At 40.6% G+C, this 15758-nt stretch overlaps 1 protein-coding gene across 3 annotated transcripts in view; it reads left to right on the top strand.

Annotated features, from left to right (window-relative positions):
- The window catches only part of LARGE1 (LARGE xylosyl- and glucuronyltransferase 1), a 286548-nt gene that overhangs the window by 260297 nt on the left and 10493 nt on the right, over nucleotides 1-15758 (top strand). For all 3 annotated transcript variants that reach the window (XR_003563335.2, XM_027816040.2, XM_027816042.2), the window contains 3 exons: nucleotides 3063-3226; nucleotides 7643-7921; nucleotides 14719-14865. Coding sequence is in view for 2 of the 3 variants with exons in the window: in XM_027816040.2 (XP_027671841.1) it covers nucleotides 3063-3226; nucleotides 7643-7921; nucleotides 14719-14865 (590 nt within the window). In the remaining variant the exon portion in view is untranslated. The remainder of the gene's footprint in view (nucleotides 1-3062; nucleotides 3227-7642; nucleotides 7922-14718; nucleotides 14866-15758) is intronic.

Genomic DNA, 15758 nt, shown 5'->3' with positions numbered 1-15758 from the left:
AGCAGCCAGCTATTGGTCCTGATAGTTTGTCCACGTTGTGCATTTAGCTTCAGTGAGATAGCTTGTGAGCTTATAGATTTTGCTGGACCAAATCCAGAGTGCCTGGCATGTCCAGCATTGCTTCCAGTAGGAGAGGAGTTTTCATATGGATACTCACATGCTATTGCATTCCACTGCCTGTTGCCTCACCACTGCAGGGTAGGCCCATCCTTAAGGCTCGTCCTTATGGCTGCTTGCCACATGCACAGTGACAGTGTTCCAGGCCGGATCACAGCCTGTCCTGTGCTGGTGGTCCTGTCCGAAGGAGCACCCATTAAGTCAGCTGTTTGCCCAGCTTGCAGAGCATGGTTCCTAAGGCTGCCTGGTAGTTCAGGCTCATGGTACAAGCAGGCAAGGATTGTGCAAGCATTCCTGCGGAGTGCTGATGGAGCTGTGTGTCTCATCCTGCCAACTGATGCCCACACGTTAGCCAGGGCTTTCAGACAGCCTGTGCTTGGGCTTCCTGCTGGCAGCCTGCCTGCACTCAGGTGGAGAGTGCTGGAGGCAGAAGCAAGGGGACAGCCAGAGGGCACCATGCCCACAGTCCTTCTGGGGACTGCTCTCTCCAAGGGGTATGGACACAGCCATCTCTTTTTCTTGGGTCCAAACACTACATACAGTCCTGAGCATGAGTCATAGGACATGCCAGGGAGAACCTCGCAGGCTGTAAGGATAGCTGCAGGCTCAGAAAAAGCCTGACGGGACAGAGGCAAAATCCTGACTATGAATTGCAGCGGGAAGAGCAAGATTTCTCTTTCCCTGTAGCAGAAGGGGTCTTCTGCTGTCTGCTGCTCTCCTTCACCTCCATCACCAACTCTGTGACTTGGTGAGTTACACCATCAAAATACCGGGGCCTCCGAGAGGCTGTGTCTCCTCCTCTTCCCCCACCCTGGGCTCTGTAGCACAAAGTCATAATTCAGCCCCAAATGTTATCCTTTAACTCATGATTAAGCATTTATGCCCTCTTAGCTTGCAACGCAAATGTAATATGATAAATCATTCAGTGACTGCCTGGTTAATAGCCTTTGTACAGCTATAAACTAGCCTGGTCATTTATACATACAGCAGGATAGCAAGGTACCCCCGAAATGTGCTTTGCTATTGTTTTAACCATTTAAATTTCAATCACCTCCTTGATAATTCTGTCAAGGTCATACTAATGTCTCTTTTCAAGGAACACACAGAAAGATACAGTATTCTTTCTAGTCATTGTTGTAAATATTTGGCTTAATTCAAATATTGTTTGAATGTGATTAGGAAAATAAAATACAGGCTCAGCTGAATGATGATTTGTAAAGCAGAATGAGTGAAACTTCCAAGAATACATAGAACAACTGGTGATTTCTATTCCACCAAATGAGATCTTGATTTCAATAGAAGTTTTGCCCGAGTAAAGATTTGTCAAGATTCGGACTCTTGTCTTTCTAAAAGCAGTCTCTCTTGAGGGATGTTTTAAGATCTGTGCAGAACAATAGCACAGAAGAATGAGAGCCTGATCCAAAACTCATTGAAATCAAAGGAGCTATTTCCATTATTCACAAGAAGATGATTATAGAGTGATGTACAGGAAAACATCAGGTATTATTCCTTCAGCCTTCACAGGAAACATTCAGCTGTAAGCATTATTGTTGAAGGCAACCGTTATGCTTATAGTTCCAAGAACAACAGCCCTTCTTCTTAACATACTATTAGAACAAGAAATACCTACATTGTCCTTTTTTTTTTTTTTTTTTTTTTCTTGAGGGTGGTGAAACTATTACCTTAAGGCGTTCTGAACAGGACAAAAAAGAAGAGATTTTTAAACCTAAATGAATGTCTGTAATTCAATAACCTGTTTGTTGCATGAAACAGTTTTGAAGTGTACTGTGATTTTTATCCAGCTTGTAAAATTCCTATAAAACAAATACTTTTCTTATTTACTGATAAATATGCTATTGTATTCTTCTTACAGGGTGCTTCTAAGAAATATTAAAATTATACCTTTATTAATAACCTGTATTTTAGAGCAACACAAACACAACTCTGACATGTTAAGACCATATATACAGTTTATCTTCATTACATTTTGTAGTACATTTTACAGCAGGTGTGACTGATTTTTCCTTCTAATTAATTTTAAATAATCTAGCCAGATGTTTGACTTTAAAATAATGTAGTTCAGGCATGGAATTAGCCAGCTGCGTAGACATTTGGTCAATTTTTCTCTTCTTCTTTTGCCCAAAGCTAAATTTTTATACTGTTAAACGTACAAGTCTATGTGGCTCAGGGTTGGATTGCTTCGCGATGACCGTTTTGACTTTGAAGGGGCTTGGTTTCCAAGGGAGTCAAAAAAATACCTGTTCTCTTAATCTGCCGTCCTTTGGATTTCTCAAACTAGGCATCCAGAAGCATAAATCCTGTTAAAAGTGTAGACTTAAGTCTGGCACCGCTGCAGTTGAAAGAACTGGTGCAGATCCATAAATCTCAAGAGGAATAATGATCAGTTAAAGGTGTTACTTCTCCAGCTGTCTGTACATGCTGCTAGCAGCACTTACTGCTCTCCAACAGAGGCAGCAGAGCAGGAATTGCTCAGTCCAGCGCGTAGAAGCTTAATCTGCTTCTGAGTCTTGTCTACTGGAGCTCTATGTCTACAAGTAGTTTGGAACACTGCTTGTAATAAGGAATGACATTATACATCACACTGGTGCATTAACTCTGAAACTTGGCGATTATTAAACTTGTGATTGTTCACTGTTTCATTGCTATTCTGGATGTTGAAAGTATGTAATACAGATAATATATACAATATATAGACCGTAATACAATGGTCTGTCTGCTTTATCAATTTACTTGCAAGTGCTTTCATCTAATCTCTTGTCCAGCAACTTGCAGGAGCCAGGCTTGGGAAAACCATGCTATTCTGTATGTCCTGCTTCCCATCCCTGTTGCATCATGCTGCATGTTCCCAACCTCCTTGTTCACTCTGATTTGCTAAAATACTTATAAAGTACTTCTCTTTATGTTGTCCTGGTCTTTCCTTACAGCTCCAGAAACAGCTGTCTGAGCTGGATGAGGATGACTTATGCTATGAATTTCGTCGAGAACGTTTCACCGTCCATCGCACTCATTTGTATTTTCTACATTATGAATACGAGCCTGCATCCGACAATACCGATGTAACACTGGTGGCTCAACTTTCAATGGACAGGTAGGGAAGATCTTTTGCTTGTCTGAAAGCCTGAGACAATGAATATTTTCTTACAGAGAAATCCAGCTATGTAATGCTTTGGGGAGAGAAAAAGCGCGCTTTTGTAGAAACTTGCATGTTGTACTGTAAGACCTTTCTTGAATCAGGAGCCATAGCACATGTAGCTATCACACATGCATCCAGACTTCAGCTCTGCAGTGCACACCAGTGTTTGGAGTTTATGAGAGGCTGAATACTGGAACTGCAGGGGTCCTTACTTATCAGGATTGTCAGGCATTATTAGTTTATTGAGTTTTGCGGCAACTTAGAAATAACAGGAGATGTTTGTAATGTACTTAGGCAAGCAGATGTAGCTGACCAAGTTCTTACACTGTATTTCCTCATTAGGCAATGTTAGGTTTGTTTTCATTGGCATTTTCCTTGAAGAAAACTTCAATTAGTGATTTTTCTTATGGTGAAAATCAAAACTAAACATTTTAGTTTCAAATTGAGAACTTGAAAATTGAAATTCTGGGTTTTTTATGTGTTAGTGTGAAATGAAAAATCTCATTTTGAGCAGAGTTATTGCAGTTTTATACAAATGTTGACTTTCAGAATAACATTTCTAGTTTAACTCTTTTCAACTTTCAGTTCTGATGTAAAGTGGAATTTAACTAGTATTTGGTTTGGGAAAAATAATCCGTTTCATGACAAGTTTCACCTGCACCTTTCTGATTCCCACTACTGCAATTAGTTGTCGTTTTTCAGAAGCTCTGAAAGCGCAGTCCAGATCTGCCAGCTCAGTGAAATTTTGAATTGTCAGTATCCTTTCCTCCTGCTTCTCAGCTGGAATCTAGTCCAAACTTTGTAGTTACTGCTATCAGAGTGGGTTACAAAACAGGTCAGAACTCCATGAATATTAGCCAGAAACTGGTATTTCATTTAGTGGAGCACATACAGAATACAACATAACCCATGAATACCACCACTGCCACACCAGTGGAAGGTTTGCGGTATTCCAGGAGGGTCAGAGGAATTCAGATCAACAAAACATTTACAGCCTGTTTGAAAAATAAACACAAACAAATGGGGGTTATTCTGTTTCACCAGTGCCTCAGCACTGCATCCTGCACATTGTATTATGATTTGCTATGCACATCAATGTCTGCTCTATTGATTTTTAATTGAGGAGACATTTCTTAAGTGTTCACATACCTTTGAGTAAAAAACTAAAGAAATAAATTAACCCAGACCCTGAGCGAGTGCCACAGTAAATTAGTAAAGCTGGTATGTACGCATGGTATATTTTCCCCCCAGAATTTAATTCAAAAGAATGAGCTGGGGCTTAGTGCTGATTCACTGGCACTGATGCAAAGTCTGAGCATCTGTTTCCCTTTCTGGATCCTCACTGGGGCACATGTTTTTATTGATAGACAGAACCACACATTTTTATTCAGGAAGAACTGCCATCCTGATACTGTGCAGGAAAAATCTTCCCTACTTCGTTGGTGTGTTGCTATAAATTATTGATTTGAGTTGGAAATACTTTCTTCCAGCTAAAATCAATAAATAATATCATACCAAAGAACTGTTTAGCTGCTTTTGTTTTCTTTCATGTCTTTCAGTTACTGCCTTTTTTTTTTCCATCTTAAAACCACTTTTATTAAACTCCCTCCAGCATAGCGGTAGACATATAAGAATAGTGTCTCAGATGTAACATGACATGTACATAAACAAAGTGCTATAAGCTACATTCCTGCATTATTCTTTCAAATGATCATCCGAGATGAGGAAAGGTGAAAAAGAAGCTCCCAGTGTCTCCAGTTATAGTCCTGTCGGAGATGAGGCTGCCATGACAGGTTTGCAGAATGGATGAGGGGTGCAGTCTGGGAGTTCCCGTTGCTGTCTTTAGATAGAAGCTTTGAGACAGGCTTCATTCCGTGTTGTTCCTTACTGGTTAATTGTCACCTTTTGTACTGGTCTCCTCGTAATGACTTGGTTGCATCACGGTGGTTTTCATGCATGTGTTTTGGCTTTTTAAAGGCATGGTATTTACCTGGGGCTGGAGGTCAGAGTGGGAGTGACAAAAACCTGAGATCAGGTGGACAAGGAAGGACACAATTAACATTATGGCACTTGAAGTTTGGGTGAGAATGAGTTGTAAATGGGTAAAGTATTCTTCAGAAGAAAAGTGAAAACAAAGAATCTCACAAAACAATTGAATTGCACCAAAACACACTTGACTGAAACAGACCTTTAAAAAATTTACCAACTAAAGGATGACCTCATTATTATGCAGTACAGCAGTGTATTTATTTTCTCTAGAGTCCTTAAGAGAATGCATTCCTCAGGACTGCTAACCAAACCCAAAATAACTTGGTCACGTTGTGCTTAGAAACCTGTAATTCTGAGTTTTATGATCAAAGGAGACTATTGTAACAACCGACAGAGAGCAGGTTATGGAGCATCACCCAGCGGTCCCTGCATCAAACTCGTGGAAGTGGGGCCTGTCAGTGGGAACGACATCACAAAATGGAGTATTCTGAGGGGCCCTAAGCTGTCCAGCTGGGGATTTATACCAGCAAAACCCAGTTCTCACTTAACTAACTTATTTAAGTGGCACACCTGATAATGCCTGCAAAGCTTTTCAGGTTATGTATGCCATTTGTCCACTGTGTGGACTCCTCAAAAGGCATTTTGCTGCATTTCTTGCTAGGCAAGTATTCCCTTTTTAAATGGCTGCCCTAAATTGTAAGTGCTGATGAATTGGAGTATCCTAATTAATAGGTTTCCCCTATGTAGAAAAAGGCAAACAACAACAAAAAAATATTTTTTTCTATTTATTATTTGTACAATCGAAAGCCTAAAGCCTTCACATGCTTTTTAGATCTTTTTTATCGATTTCTTTTTCTAATTCGGCCATATGTTTCAGGCTGATAATAACCTTTGTTCCAGTAATAGATAAAAAGAAAATAATGTACCAGGTGTAGCCTAGTAAAGGTAATATCTCATATCTAAGGAAAAATTATTATATCATCTTGGATGTCATCATGATCATTCAGAAATGCGGGAAAGAGCTATTAATGTTAAATCAGAATGTGTGTTTGCTGGTATGAGTGTATCATTCCATTCTGCTGCAAAGCTTAGGGAGATAGTAGGAGAGGGAAATTATTTTCTCTGATTATGATGATGCAAAAAACTTCCTGTGTTCTATATAAATATTAATGGGAAAAATCTAGTAATGTGGATTTGGAAGGGAGAGAAAATAATCATGTTGCGTAGTCTACTCTTCCTAATTTTTAATAGAATATCTGGCTAGGCTGCATAGGTTCATTTCCCTTAGTGTTAACTCAAGAGGCTTCGTAATCAGTCCTTGCTGCATTTTGGGGCGGCATTATCTTAATCTCTAGGCAATTCTCTATAAATTACCCAAAATGCTTAAATTATTTTGACCAGGCTAGGTTTGATTTATGTTTGTGTATGAGATCTTTTGTTGTCATTTTCATCAACAGTATTGTAACTGCTGGAGGTTTTAAAAAATATACATTGAAACAATCTGTTTTTAAAATTATTTAATGAAATTTGAGATACTGCTAAAACATATTCAAATTAGTACTTTAAATGATGATTTTGTCTGAAATGTTCTTTTGCTATTCCACAGCAATGCCATGTCTCTCCCTTGTTCTGTCCTTACTCCCTACACACAGTAAATGCCCTTTCTATTGATGTGTCATCCTTTTGCCCTTTCCCCAACAGTAAGTCTAGTCAATGTAAATGTTCATGTGAGTCAGTATTCCCTTGACCTATCATTTTTAACAGCTTTTGAGATCTGACTAACTGCCTTGTAAAAATTTGGGGAAGGTTTTCCTAAACAGGAGGTAAAATGATCTGTGGGTCTGTACACCTTTCTCCTCCACAAGCTTGTTGAAGAGTGCTATAGTATGTTAGTGTGTGAAAACAGCTTGATCTGAAGTGTGAATTGGGCACTAGACACTGCTTAAGATTACAAGACACCTATCCTGTAAGTAGATCCACATGGACAGATCCCTGCAACTGCTCAAAGCTCCGATCAGATGAAGTCCCATCATCCGTGTGGGTTTTCCTGCAGTGTGAATGCTTTCGGGAGAAAGGATGGTGTTGATTTCACCTGGCTTCAGCTATATGAGCTGTAGATGTGTGTATCTGAGTTAGGGCTGTCTTAGGCTCCGTTGTTTTCAGCGGAGAGAAATAGGCTTACCAAGGGTGCAGTCCGTCTGTCCAGAAGGAGACAATAACTTAGATGAGATTAATTGCACTGTAGAAATATTTATTGCTTTCCACAGCATATACAGTGACCCATATCTGTCTCACTTAGATATCTGCAGTTGATCAGATGAACCCAGGCAGAGTCCCAGACAGAGAGACAGCCTTTTCTTACTCTCACCCTTCCTCTTTCAGGCTCCAGATGCTTGAAGCCATCTGCAAACACTGGGAAGGTCCAATCAGCCTGGCACTCTATCTTTCTGATGCAGAAGCCCAGCAATTTCTGCGCTACGCCCAAGGCTCAGAAGTACTTATGAGCCGCCACAATGTTGGCTACCATATTGTGTACAAGGAGGGCCAGTTCTATCCTGTGAATCTGCTAAGGAATGTGGCCATGAAGCATATCAGCACACCATATATGTTTCTATCCGACATTGACTTCTTGCCTATGTATGGACTCTACGAATACCTCAGGTAAATCAATAGTGGAGGGATTCCCATTGTCACCCTCATTCGCAGCCCCTCCACACCCTACCCTTCCCACATATTTCCAAAAATACGCAGTTTGAACAGAACCGAAAGAGGCAGCTTATAGATGTTTAAGATGTGACAGTGCCCAGCAAGGCACAGGAATTTTTAGGGTAGAGGAAGGGGCTGAAGCTGGAAGTAAAGCAGTAAAATTATGAAGGAAAAAACTCAGGTCTAAATGTAAGCCCTGTTAGCCATCAGAATAATTCCTCAGAGCAGCAGAAGAATCAATTTGAAAATTGAACTGGACTAAGTATTGTTAAATGTGCAAAAGCATCCTATATTAGCAAGGTGAACTGGGCAATTTCCCTAAACAACGCTGGTTCCTAATGTTAGTGACAGAAAAAACATGCAAAACACTACAGAATTTGTGGTCCCTGTGACACACGCTCAATCCAGTTCCATATCTTGAAAAGAGGGGGATAGTCTTACCAGCTCAAAAATATGACTGCAATGCCAGCACCTGTCAAGGCAAAATTATTAGGATAAGGAAACTGAGAAGAGTAACCTCAGTGTGTATTGTATCATAATGAATGTGAGCAGGTTGGGCTGAACAAATTACGGACATCTGATCCATTAACTGATTTTTTTTTTATTATTTATTTATTTTTTAATAAAGACCTTTTTGGTCTGCAGAGGCTGGTCATCTGAGGCCAAAGCATAGAGCAAGGAGGACACCCTGTGGCCAGACAGGAGGATTTCAGTTCCTTAGTCCTGACCAGTTTTCCTTTTCATCTCTGGTCTAATTTGGTAAAAGTTGATCAAAGTGTTCCAGTGACGGTCTGCCTGTAGGTGATCCCTTTCAATCCATAGGCCCATGGTTTTGGAATGTAAGGGGAAATAACACCTTTTGACATCATAAACTTACGGAGGATCTGTTAAAGGCGTATCAACTCAGTAAGCATCTTCTCATTTCTCCCTTGTGTGGAGAGTTAATTGGTTTTTTCAATTTCTGCATCCATGTACAGGGTTAAGTTCACTATTCAGAGGGATGGAAGCCTCTCCTATGAAGAAAGGCTGAGAGAGCTGAGGTTGTTGAGCCTAGGAGAAAGCTCTGGGGAGATCTTATTGCAGCTTTTCAATACTTAAAGGGGGCTTATAAGAAAGACGCAGAGAGACTTCTTAGCAAGGCTTGTTGCAATAGGACAAGGGCTAATGATTTTAAACTAGCAGGTGTTGGAGGGTACCTTTAAGATACAAGGAGGAAGTTGTTTATACTGAGGGTGTTGAAATACTGGAAGAGGTTGCCCAGAGAGGTGGTAGATGCCCCATCCCTGGAAACATTCAGGATCAGCTTGAACAGGGCTCTGAGCAATCTGATCTAGTTGAAGATGCCACTGCTCATAGCAGGGTGTGTGGACTAGATGACCTTTAAAGGTCCTTTCCAACCTGAACTATTCTATGATTATGTGAGTCTGTGGCTTTTAAGACACTGGATTTCAATAACATCATTGAAGTTTTATCTCACCGTGTCAGCTTATTTTGCACTTTTAGGGATACTTCTTTTTGACTTGTGCTATGAGGACTCCAAAATAATTCTGTCCTCTGCACACAGTAGCTGTCTCAAGATACACGTAGGGACAGTTGTTGTTAGCTTCTCCGTTCTTTGACGTTAGTGTTGCATACTGTAACATTTCTTCAGATCGATGCTGGACACAGTAAGGATAGCATCTGTTCAGCTGTTGATACTGGAATGTAGTACTGAAAAAGCAACTTGTTCCTCCATGCTGCTTCACAGTGCACTGATGGGAGCCAGCACTGAAAGGAGGGAGAGAAGGCAGAATGATGCATCATGATATACTTGAGATATTACAACCACAGAAATAATTCTAATATGGTGATAATGTATTATAGAACTGAATGCACAGTGATGCCACCCATGGGTGCTGTTTCAGAAAAAAACCTGAGATTCACACTGAAAGCTGTTGCCTCTGAGACCCTGTGTTACTCTACCAGCCTTCTGTGAGGCCCGTACCACCTTAACTCTGACTGTGAGTCTGTTGCCTGGGAATATAAAAATCGCTAATCTGCTACTACCAGCTCTTTAAAAAGGGATTTTTGCATGGGGACTAGAGGCTTTTGTTGCTTTTTCAATGATTTTTCTGAGCAAAATAGCAGGGAGGTGCAGGGAGATTATTTTAAATACAGATACCCTGTATCTTTCTGCATTGACTGTTCCCACCGCCTCTGCAAGTAACTGATTAGTGCTATCTATCTGACTGGCAGCAATTGTTTGTTAGAGAGGCATACAGACATTTTCATCTTCATTTCCTCAGATAGAACAACCATAAGCAAACAGAAATAGTGTCTCAGGCATCACTTTGTACAGGATGAGCCAGACAAGTCCCTCTCACTGCAAGTTTGCTGATTTACATATATTGTGTATTGCGTCTCTACAGGCAATATATTCTCGGAAAGAAAAGAATTTTGAAAAACTTTTCCAACATATTTTGAAGGTGTTGTATGAGAAAGGTTACAGCCAGTCTTTAAGGAGAAGTTGATGGTTACCTGTACCACTAGGCATTTGTTGCTAGCACTTAGATTTGTGCTAATTGAGCTTTTTCACAGCTAAGACAGACCATTTCAATGCTTTTAATCTCCATCAAACCCCCTTTTTGACCTACCTTACTCTTCTGTGAAGTACAAAAGGAAAAAGGCATATCATTTAAACATTTCCTGTTTACGAAGCTCAGATACTTTCATGGTCTGTGCCAAGTCAAAGTCTTTGTCACCTTCCCTCATTAGTTACTGAGGTCATCTTGTCATTGCTGCAGTGGTAAAGTCTCTTTTTGGTTGCTTCAAGTAACGTGTGTGGATCATCCTAAAGGTTCTTCTGACATAAAATAACTAGGCAGGCTGCTTATCTACGGTTGTCACAGCTAGCATTAAAGTTCTTTCCTGACACATTTGTGTAAAATAGGCCCTTCACTTCCAGTGACACATTCAGCATGAATTGGGACCTGGCATCCACTGTCTATCTGCAGGTTTTATACCTGTCCCCTGCAACATGAGTTGTGAAGTATTTCTGGTTGTTCTTCAGCATCTCAGCAAGGGACGCACTCGTGTTGTGCCTATTGTTTTTTATTTGTTGGATGCCTTTGTAGACTATGCATTCGTTGCTTTTGCAGGGAGGAATAACATTCTAATGAATTTAACAGTGGACTGAGCTCTCCATACCACAAGCTCTGTGATTATTGTATTTCTTGATCTCAAACTAAACACTTACTGAGTCCTGACAGTGGAAGCTAATTTGAATTAATGGAATCTTTTTTTTTTCTTTCTTTTTTTTTTCTGAATTCAGTGCTTTGGGATTAGCTTGCTAACCCTTCTGTGTCTGAGCTTATCTATCCTCCAGAAATGGGAATGATACTACTATCTACCCCCATGAGGATGAAAATTGTGTGTTAATTTTTGGAAAGGACTATGAGGATGAAAAAAATGGTATCAACATGCTGGAGTTCATTCAACCTGTGAGGATACTCTTGTGATTTAAGATTAATTTCTTCCATGCTGTGTGAAAAATAGGGTTGATGAACAGATTTAGAAATTTAACCCAACCTTCCCTGTGTCAGAATGACATACATCAGGTCTGAACACAAAGATTCCTGGGAAACGGTTTCCTGGACAACACTAGCAAAGAGAAAGCTCTTCATAAAATCATATATCCTTATTTTGGGGTTTGGGGAAAAAAGGACAGATAAAGGAAAATGGAATCTGAACCAATGTTACTGAATCCAAAAAACAGCCCTCATAAGGATAGTGCAGGTTTTTTACGCAGTGCTGGTTTACAAAATAGCCAAATGCATTCCCTGCATTAAATCACACATATCTTGCAACACCAACAGTGAAATTTTTCCTATTCCAAGTATCACAGAACCAGTCAACCAGCAAATGGCACGTCCACTCAAAACAGGAAATAAAGTGACACCACTGAAATGTAGATTTGGTTCCAATAGGAAGAGGTTAGATTTTTCGGCTGGTTATCTGAGGAGCAGACCACCAACCAAGTTATCAGAAGAAAATGGGAGGTGTTTTCTTCTCCACCAAATCCTCCCTGCCTTTGTCACAATTTACATGCCCCCTCTTGTCCTTTGATGTTCAACTCCTGGATGTTAGCATGGGTTCCTTCTTCCCCTTACATTAGTCCTTTGTTGTCTACTCCACATAAAAGACAGGTTGTTCTGCTCAGAGGTGGGTGCTGCTGGACTTCCTGACTGAGCATGTCTCAACTCCCAGCTCAGTTTTGGTGAACTCTTCCACTTTGACCTTACCAACATGCACCTCAGATGCTGACATACCTCTTGAAAGTGTTTCTGCAGAGATCTTCCCACTATTTTATTTCACTCTTGAAGTACCTCTACCAGTTTTCTGTGTTTGACTGTATCTGCTACAGGCACCTTGTTTTCAGACCTGTGCCTCTCTCCTCTTACCTAACTTTTTCATGTTGAGCTTTGACAGTTGCAAGTGATTTCAGACTCTTGTATTGGTTTGTTCCCTCTGTGTTTTGGTTTTCTTCATGAAGGCACTGTCATCTGTTCTTTCCAATAGTTGCCATTGTCACCTATATTAAATTTGCAGTTGACAGAATGGGGAGTGTTCAGAAAGGATTATTGATACCTACATAATTTTTGTGCTTGCATCCCGTATCTTACAAAATTAGTCATGTTCAACACTAGTTTCAACACAACTTGCTCTGTCTGACGGTCTCTGCTGTTACCCTGGCTTGATACCTATACGTACTTCAGCTTCAAACTGTGGGCTTTGGTGGGCTGGGCAGGATTGTCTCCTATTCTTTGACAGTGCCAAGCACAGCAAGGCCTTGATTTTTGCTTGGAACTTTTGAGGTCTCCATCAAAGAAAAAGAGAGTAGCAGCCATAAATGGTAGCTGCTGTTTCCTTGCAAAGCCCAAAGGGTGAGCATCACTGCAAATATTAGATACTCCTTCCCAGAACTGAATCCCCAAAGATGTACCACTCAAGGCTGGTAGATTGCAGAGAGTCCAGAAACCCTGGGACACTGGAAGTGAACCTATGTTAGTATCCCCTGCCCTCAAAGAAGATGTGAAGGGGAAGGAACATTAAGAGCATTCATGAAGACTGGATGCTGGCACTGCTCAACAATTCTGGAAGGTCATGGAGGCTGATTGTGAAGGAGTCTTCTATTTGCATGCAGATATTTTGGCCATTAATGATGGTAGGGGAGAAGCTAGTGAAGAAAGTACAAAGAAGTTATAAGATACTGTTAAAATCCTTCAGTTGTGAAAAGTTCACTGGAAATGTAGCAGGGGTTTTTCAAACAATGCAAATTTTGAAGTAAGCCACTGAGAACACATTTCTTTTTATAGAACAGGCCTATAGGGTGGTGTGAATTATCTAAAATTCAGATTTTATGAAATAGCCCTGCTCTTCTTTTTCTCTGACGGCAATATAAGTGAATTCTAGGTATTCTGGGACTAGAAAAGTGGTTTGTTTGGTCTTTCTGTTATTATGACAGTGATCCCAATTCCTTCATCTTATAAGGCTGTAGAGAGTTTGCTGCTTGTCAACATTGTCCTTGATTGCTTGTTGCAGTAACATAAAAGTCAAGACAGTGAATCCTGTTAAGGGGAACTAACTTTGACAGGGAGAGAGAGGCATATTTCTCGTATGAAATATGAAGATAATGAAAGGAAAATCAAGACAGAGTTATTTCTAATGACAAGCATAGTAAGATTCGGTTTGGGGATGGAAAAGTAACTTTTTTTCTTTTTCTTTGGGTTTTAGTTTGTTACGAAAGAATAGACCAAGTATGTCTGGTAGGCAGGGAGTAAGTCTGGTAAGCTGTTGCTCTCTTGTGGCATTCATCCTAAGGCCCCTGTCTGGAGAAGGGCACTACTGTGCAAAATCCACTGTGTGTACACATACACACTTGCACCCCAAAACAGTCTCTGCACTGAACAACTTGCAGCAAAAGAAGGGAATAAGTGAGGTATCTCAGTGCATCCAGTCCACAGCTCTTTTCTGCAGAAAACAGCCTCTATGCTGTATGTATAGGGCCAAGCACAAATGGGCTCTAATCTCTGGGCACTACTGTGCACATAATTAACAATACTCAAAAAAATACTGCTGATGTGCAGTTTTGCTGATTGGCACTATGTCATGTTGCAGTAGATCTGTGCCTTGCCTTGTGCAAAGACTGCCCATCATGGCAACAGTGTTCTTGAGAGCAAATATCTGTTCCACGGTGGTGTTAAGGTAACACTTACCTTGCAGGACATACAGAGCTCTATAGTAGAACTAAGAAGCAAGTATGATGGCACAGCATAGCACAGAGAATAGCTACACTGAAGTGCAACCAAACTTTACAGCTCCTCATCTTGTGAAGTCCCACTGAGTCCCGGATAAATCTGATTTTTTTTTAGAACTGCCATTGACTGGGCAGCTCTTTCCCATCTATGTAGTAGCATTCAACTATGTTTCTCTTAAAGGCGTGGTCAGTTGGCTGTGCTCAGCGTGTCCTGGACATGCAGGGCAGCACTGATCAGTCAAAGACACAAGCTCTTTTTGAACTGTGTTGTTCCCCCTGCTCTTAGAGCAGCAGATCAAAAGTGGAGGAAAATACAAAGCACCCTGGGGAAAAAAGCATGGGCCGTGGTTATATTTACAGTATCAAAGTGTCTGTTCTCTGCACTTTATTTTGAAAAGCCAAGTGACTGGCTCAGTTTAAAATTTTCCTGCTTTCATTTGTTGTTTCTCTTTACCAGGAAGTCTGTCATCCAGCTAGACCTGGCTAACACCAAGAAAGCTCTGATTGTACCTGCTTTTGAGACCCTACGCTACCGCCTTTCCTTTCCCAAGTCAAAAGCAGAGCTGCTGTCGATGTTGGACATGGGAACCCTCTTCACATTCAGGTAATGGAAAGTACTGTTGTTGAACCTGTGGTCTTTATCTCTGAGGATAGTTTTTAATGTTCTTGTGAACATTTGATATTTCTCTCTTCACTGTTAGCTAGCTAGCTCCATTAAGAAACCTACTGGAATACTTTTTCCTTTTTCATAGAAAGGCAGTGAACAGAATCGTATGTGGATATATTCCATCTGTAAGCTCGGTATTTTATCTAGTATTATAGTCCTCTACTGAAGGACTTCAGTTGTTAAATTGAATTTGTTTTATTTTCATCATTTTTTATTGCGCTACAAAATCAAGTGCGACCATTACACTCATGTGCGTGTAATTTGCTTTTTGGCTGCCAAATACTTGTCTGGATAGCTGTGTCCCTCATGTGACCAAAAATAATTTCTCTCTGCTTGTTGGTTAGCTTCCTTACTGACTTACTGGAAAAACAAATGCAGGCTTGTCATGCACTCTATTTTATGTGAAACAGCTGCTTTAAATAGCTAGAGTTTCTCAATGCAGAGGTAAAAGCGTATTCTGACTAGAAGTTAAAGAGGCGAAGAACACCTAAATTTGGAGCTCTACTCTGAAGCAGACTCTTTTTGTGGCTGTGAACAAGTCACTTCTATTATCTGCCAGCCTCTTCAGTTTTGAAATGCGACTACCAGGGGTTAACTGTCTCTTGGGTGTGTGTGGTAAGGTCTGATTAGCAGACATTGTAAAGCACTGCAGTGATGGGAAGAGTACAATATGGCCTTATGATGTTGCACAGAGAGAGGGCTTAGGAGACCTGCGTTCTCTTCTCAGCTCCGCTACTGCCCTGCTGGGAGGTGGTACGCGAATCAGTTCACTTTCTTACATCTCTGTTCTCCATCTCTGAAATGCAGGTAACAATGTTCACCTTTCCTTT

This window comes from Falco cherrug, chromosome 5, assembly GCF_023634085.1.
Source record: "Falco cherrug isolate bFalChe1 chromosome 5, bFalChe1.pri, whole genome shotgun sequence".
In the NCBI taxonomy this organism is placed as follows: Eukaryota; Metazoa; Chordata; class Aves; order Falconiformes; family Falconidae; genus Falco; species Falco cherrug.
Note: the sequence above shows the minus strand (reverse complement) of the source record. Positions and strands in the feature narration are given on the sequence as shown.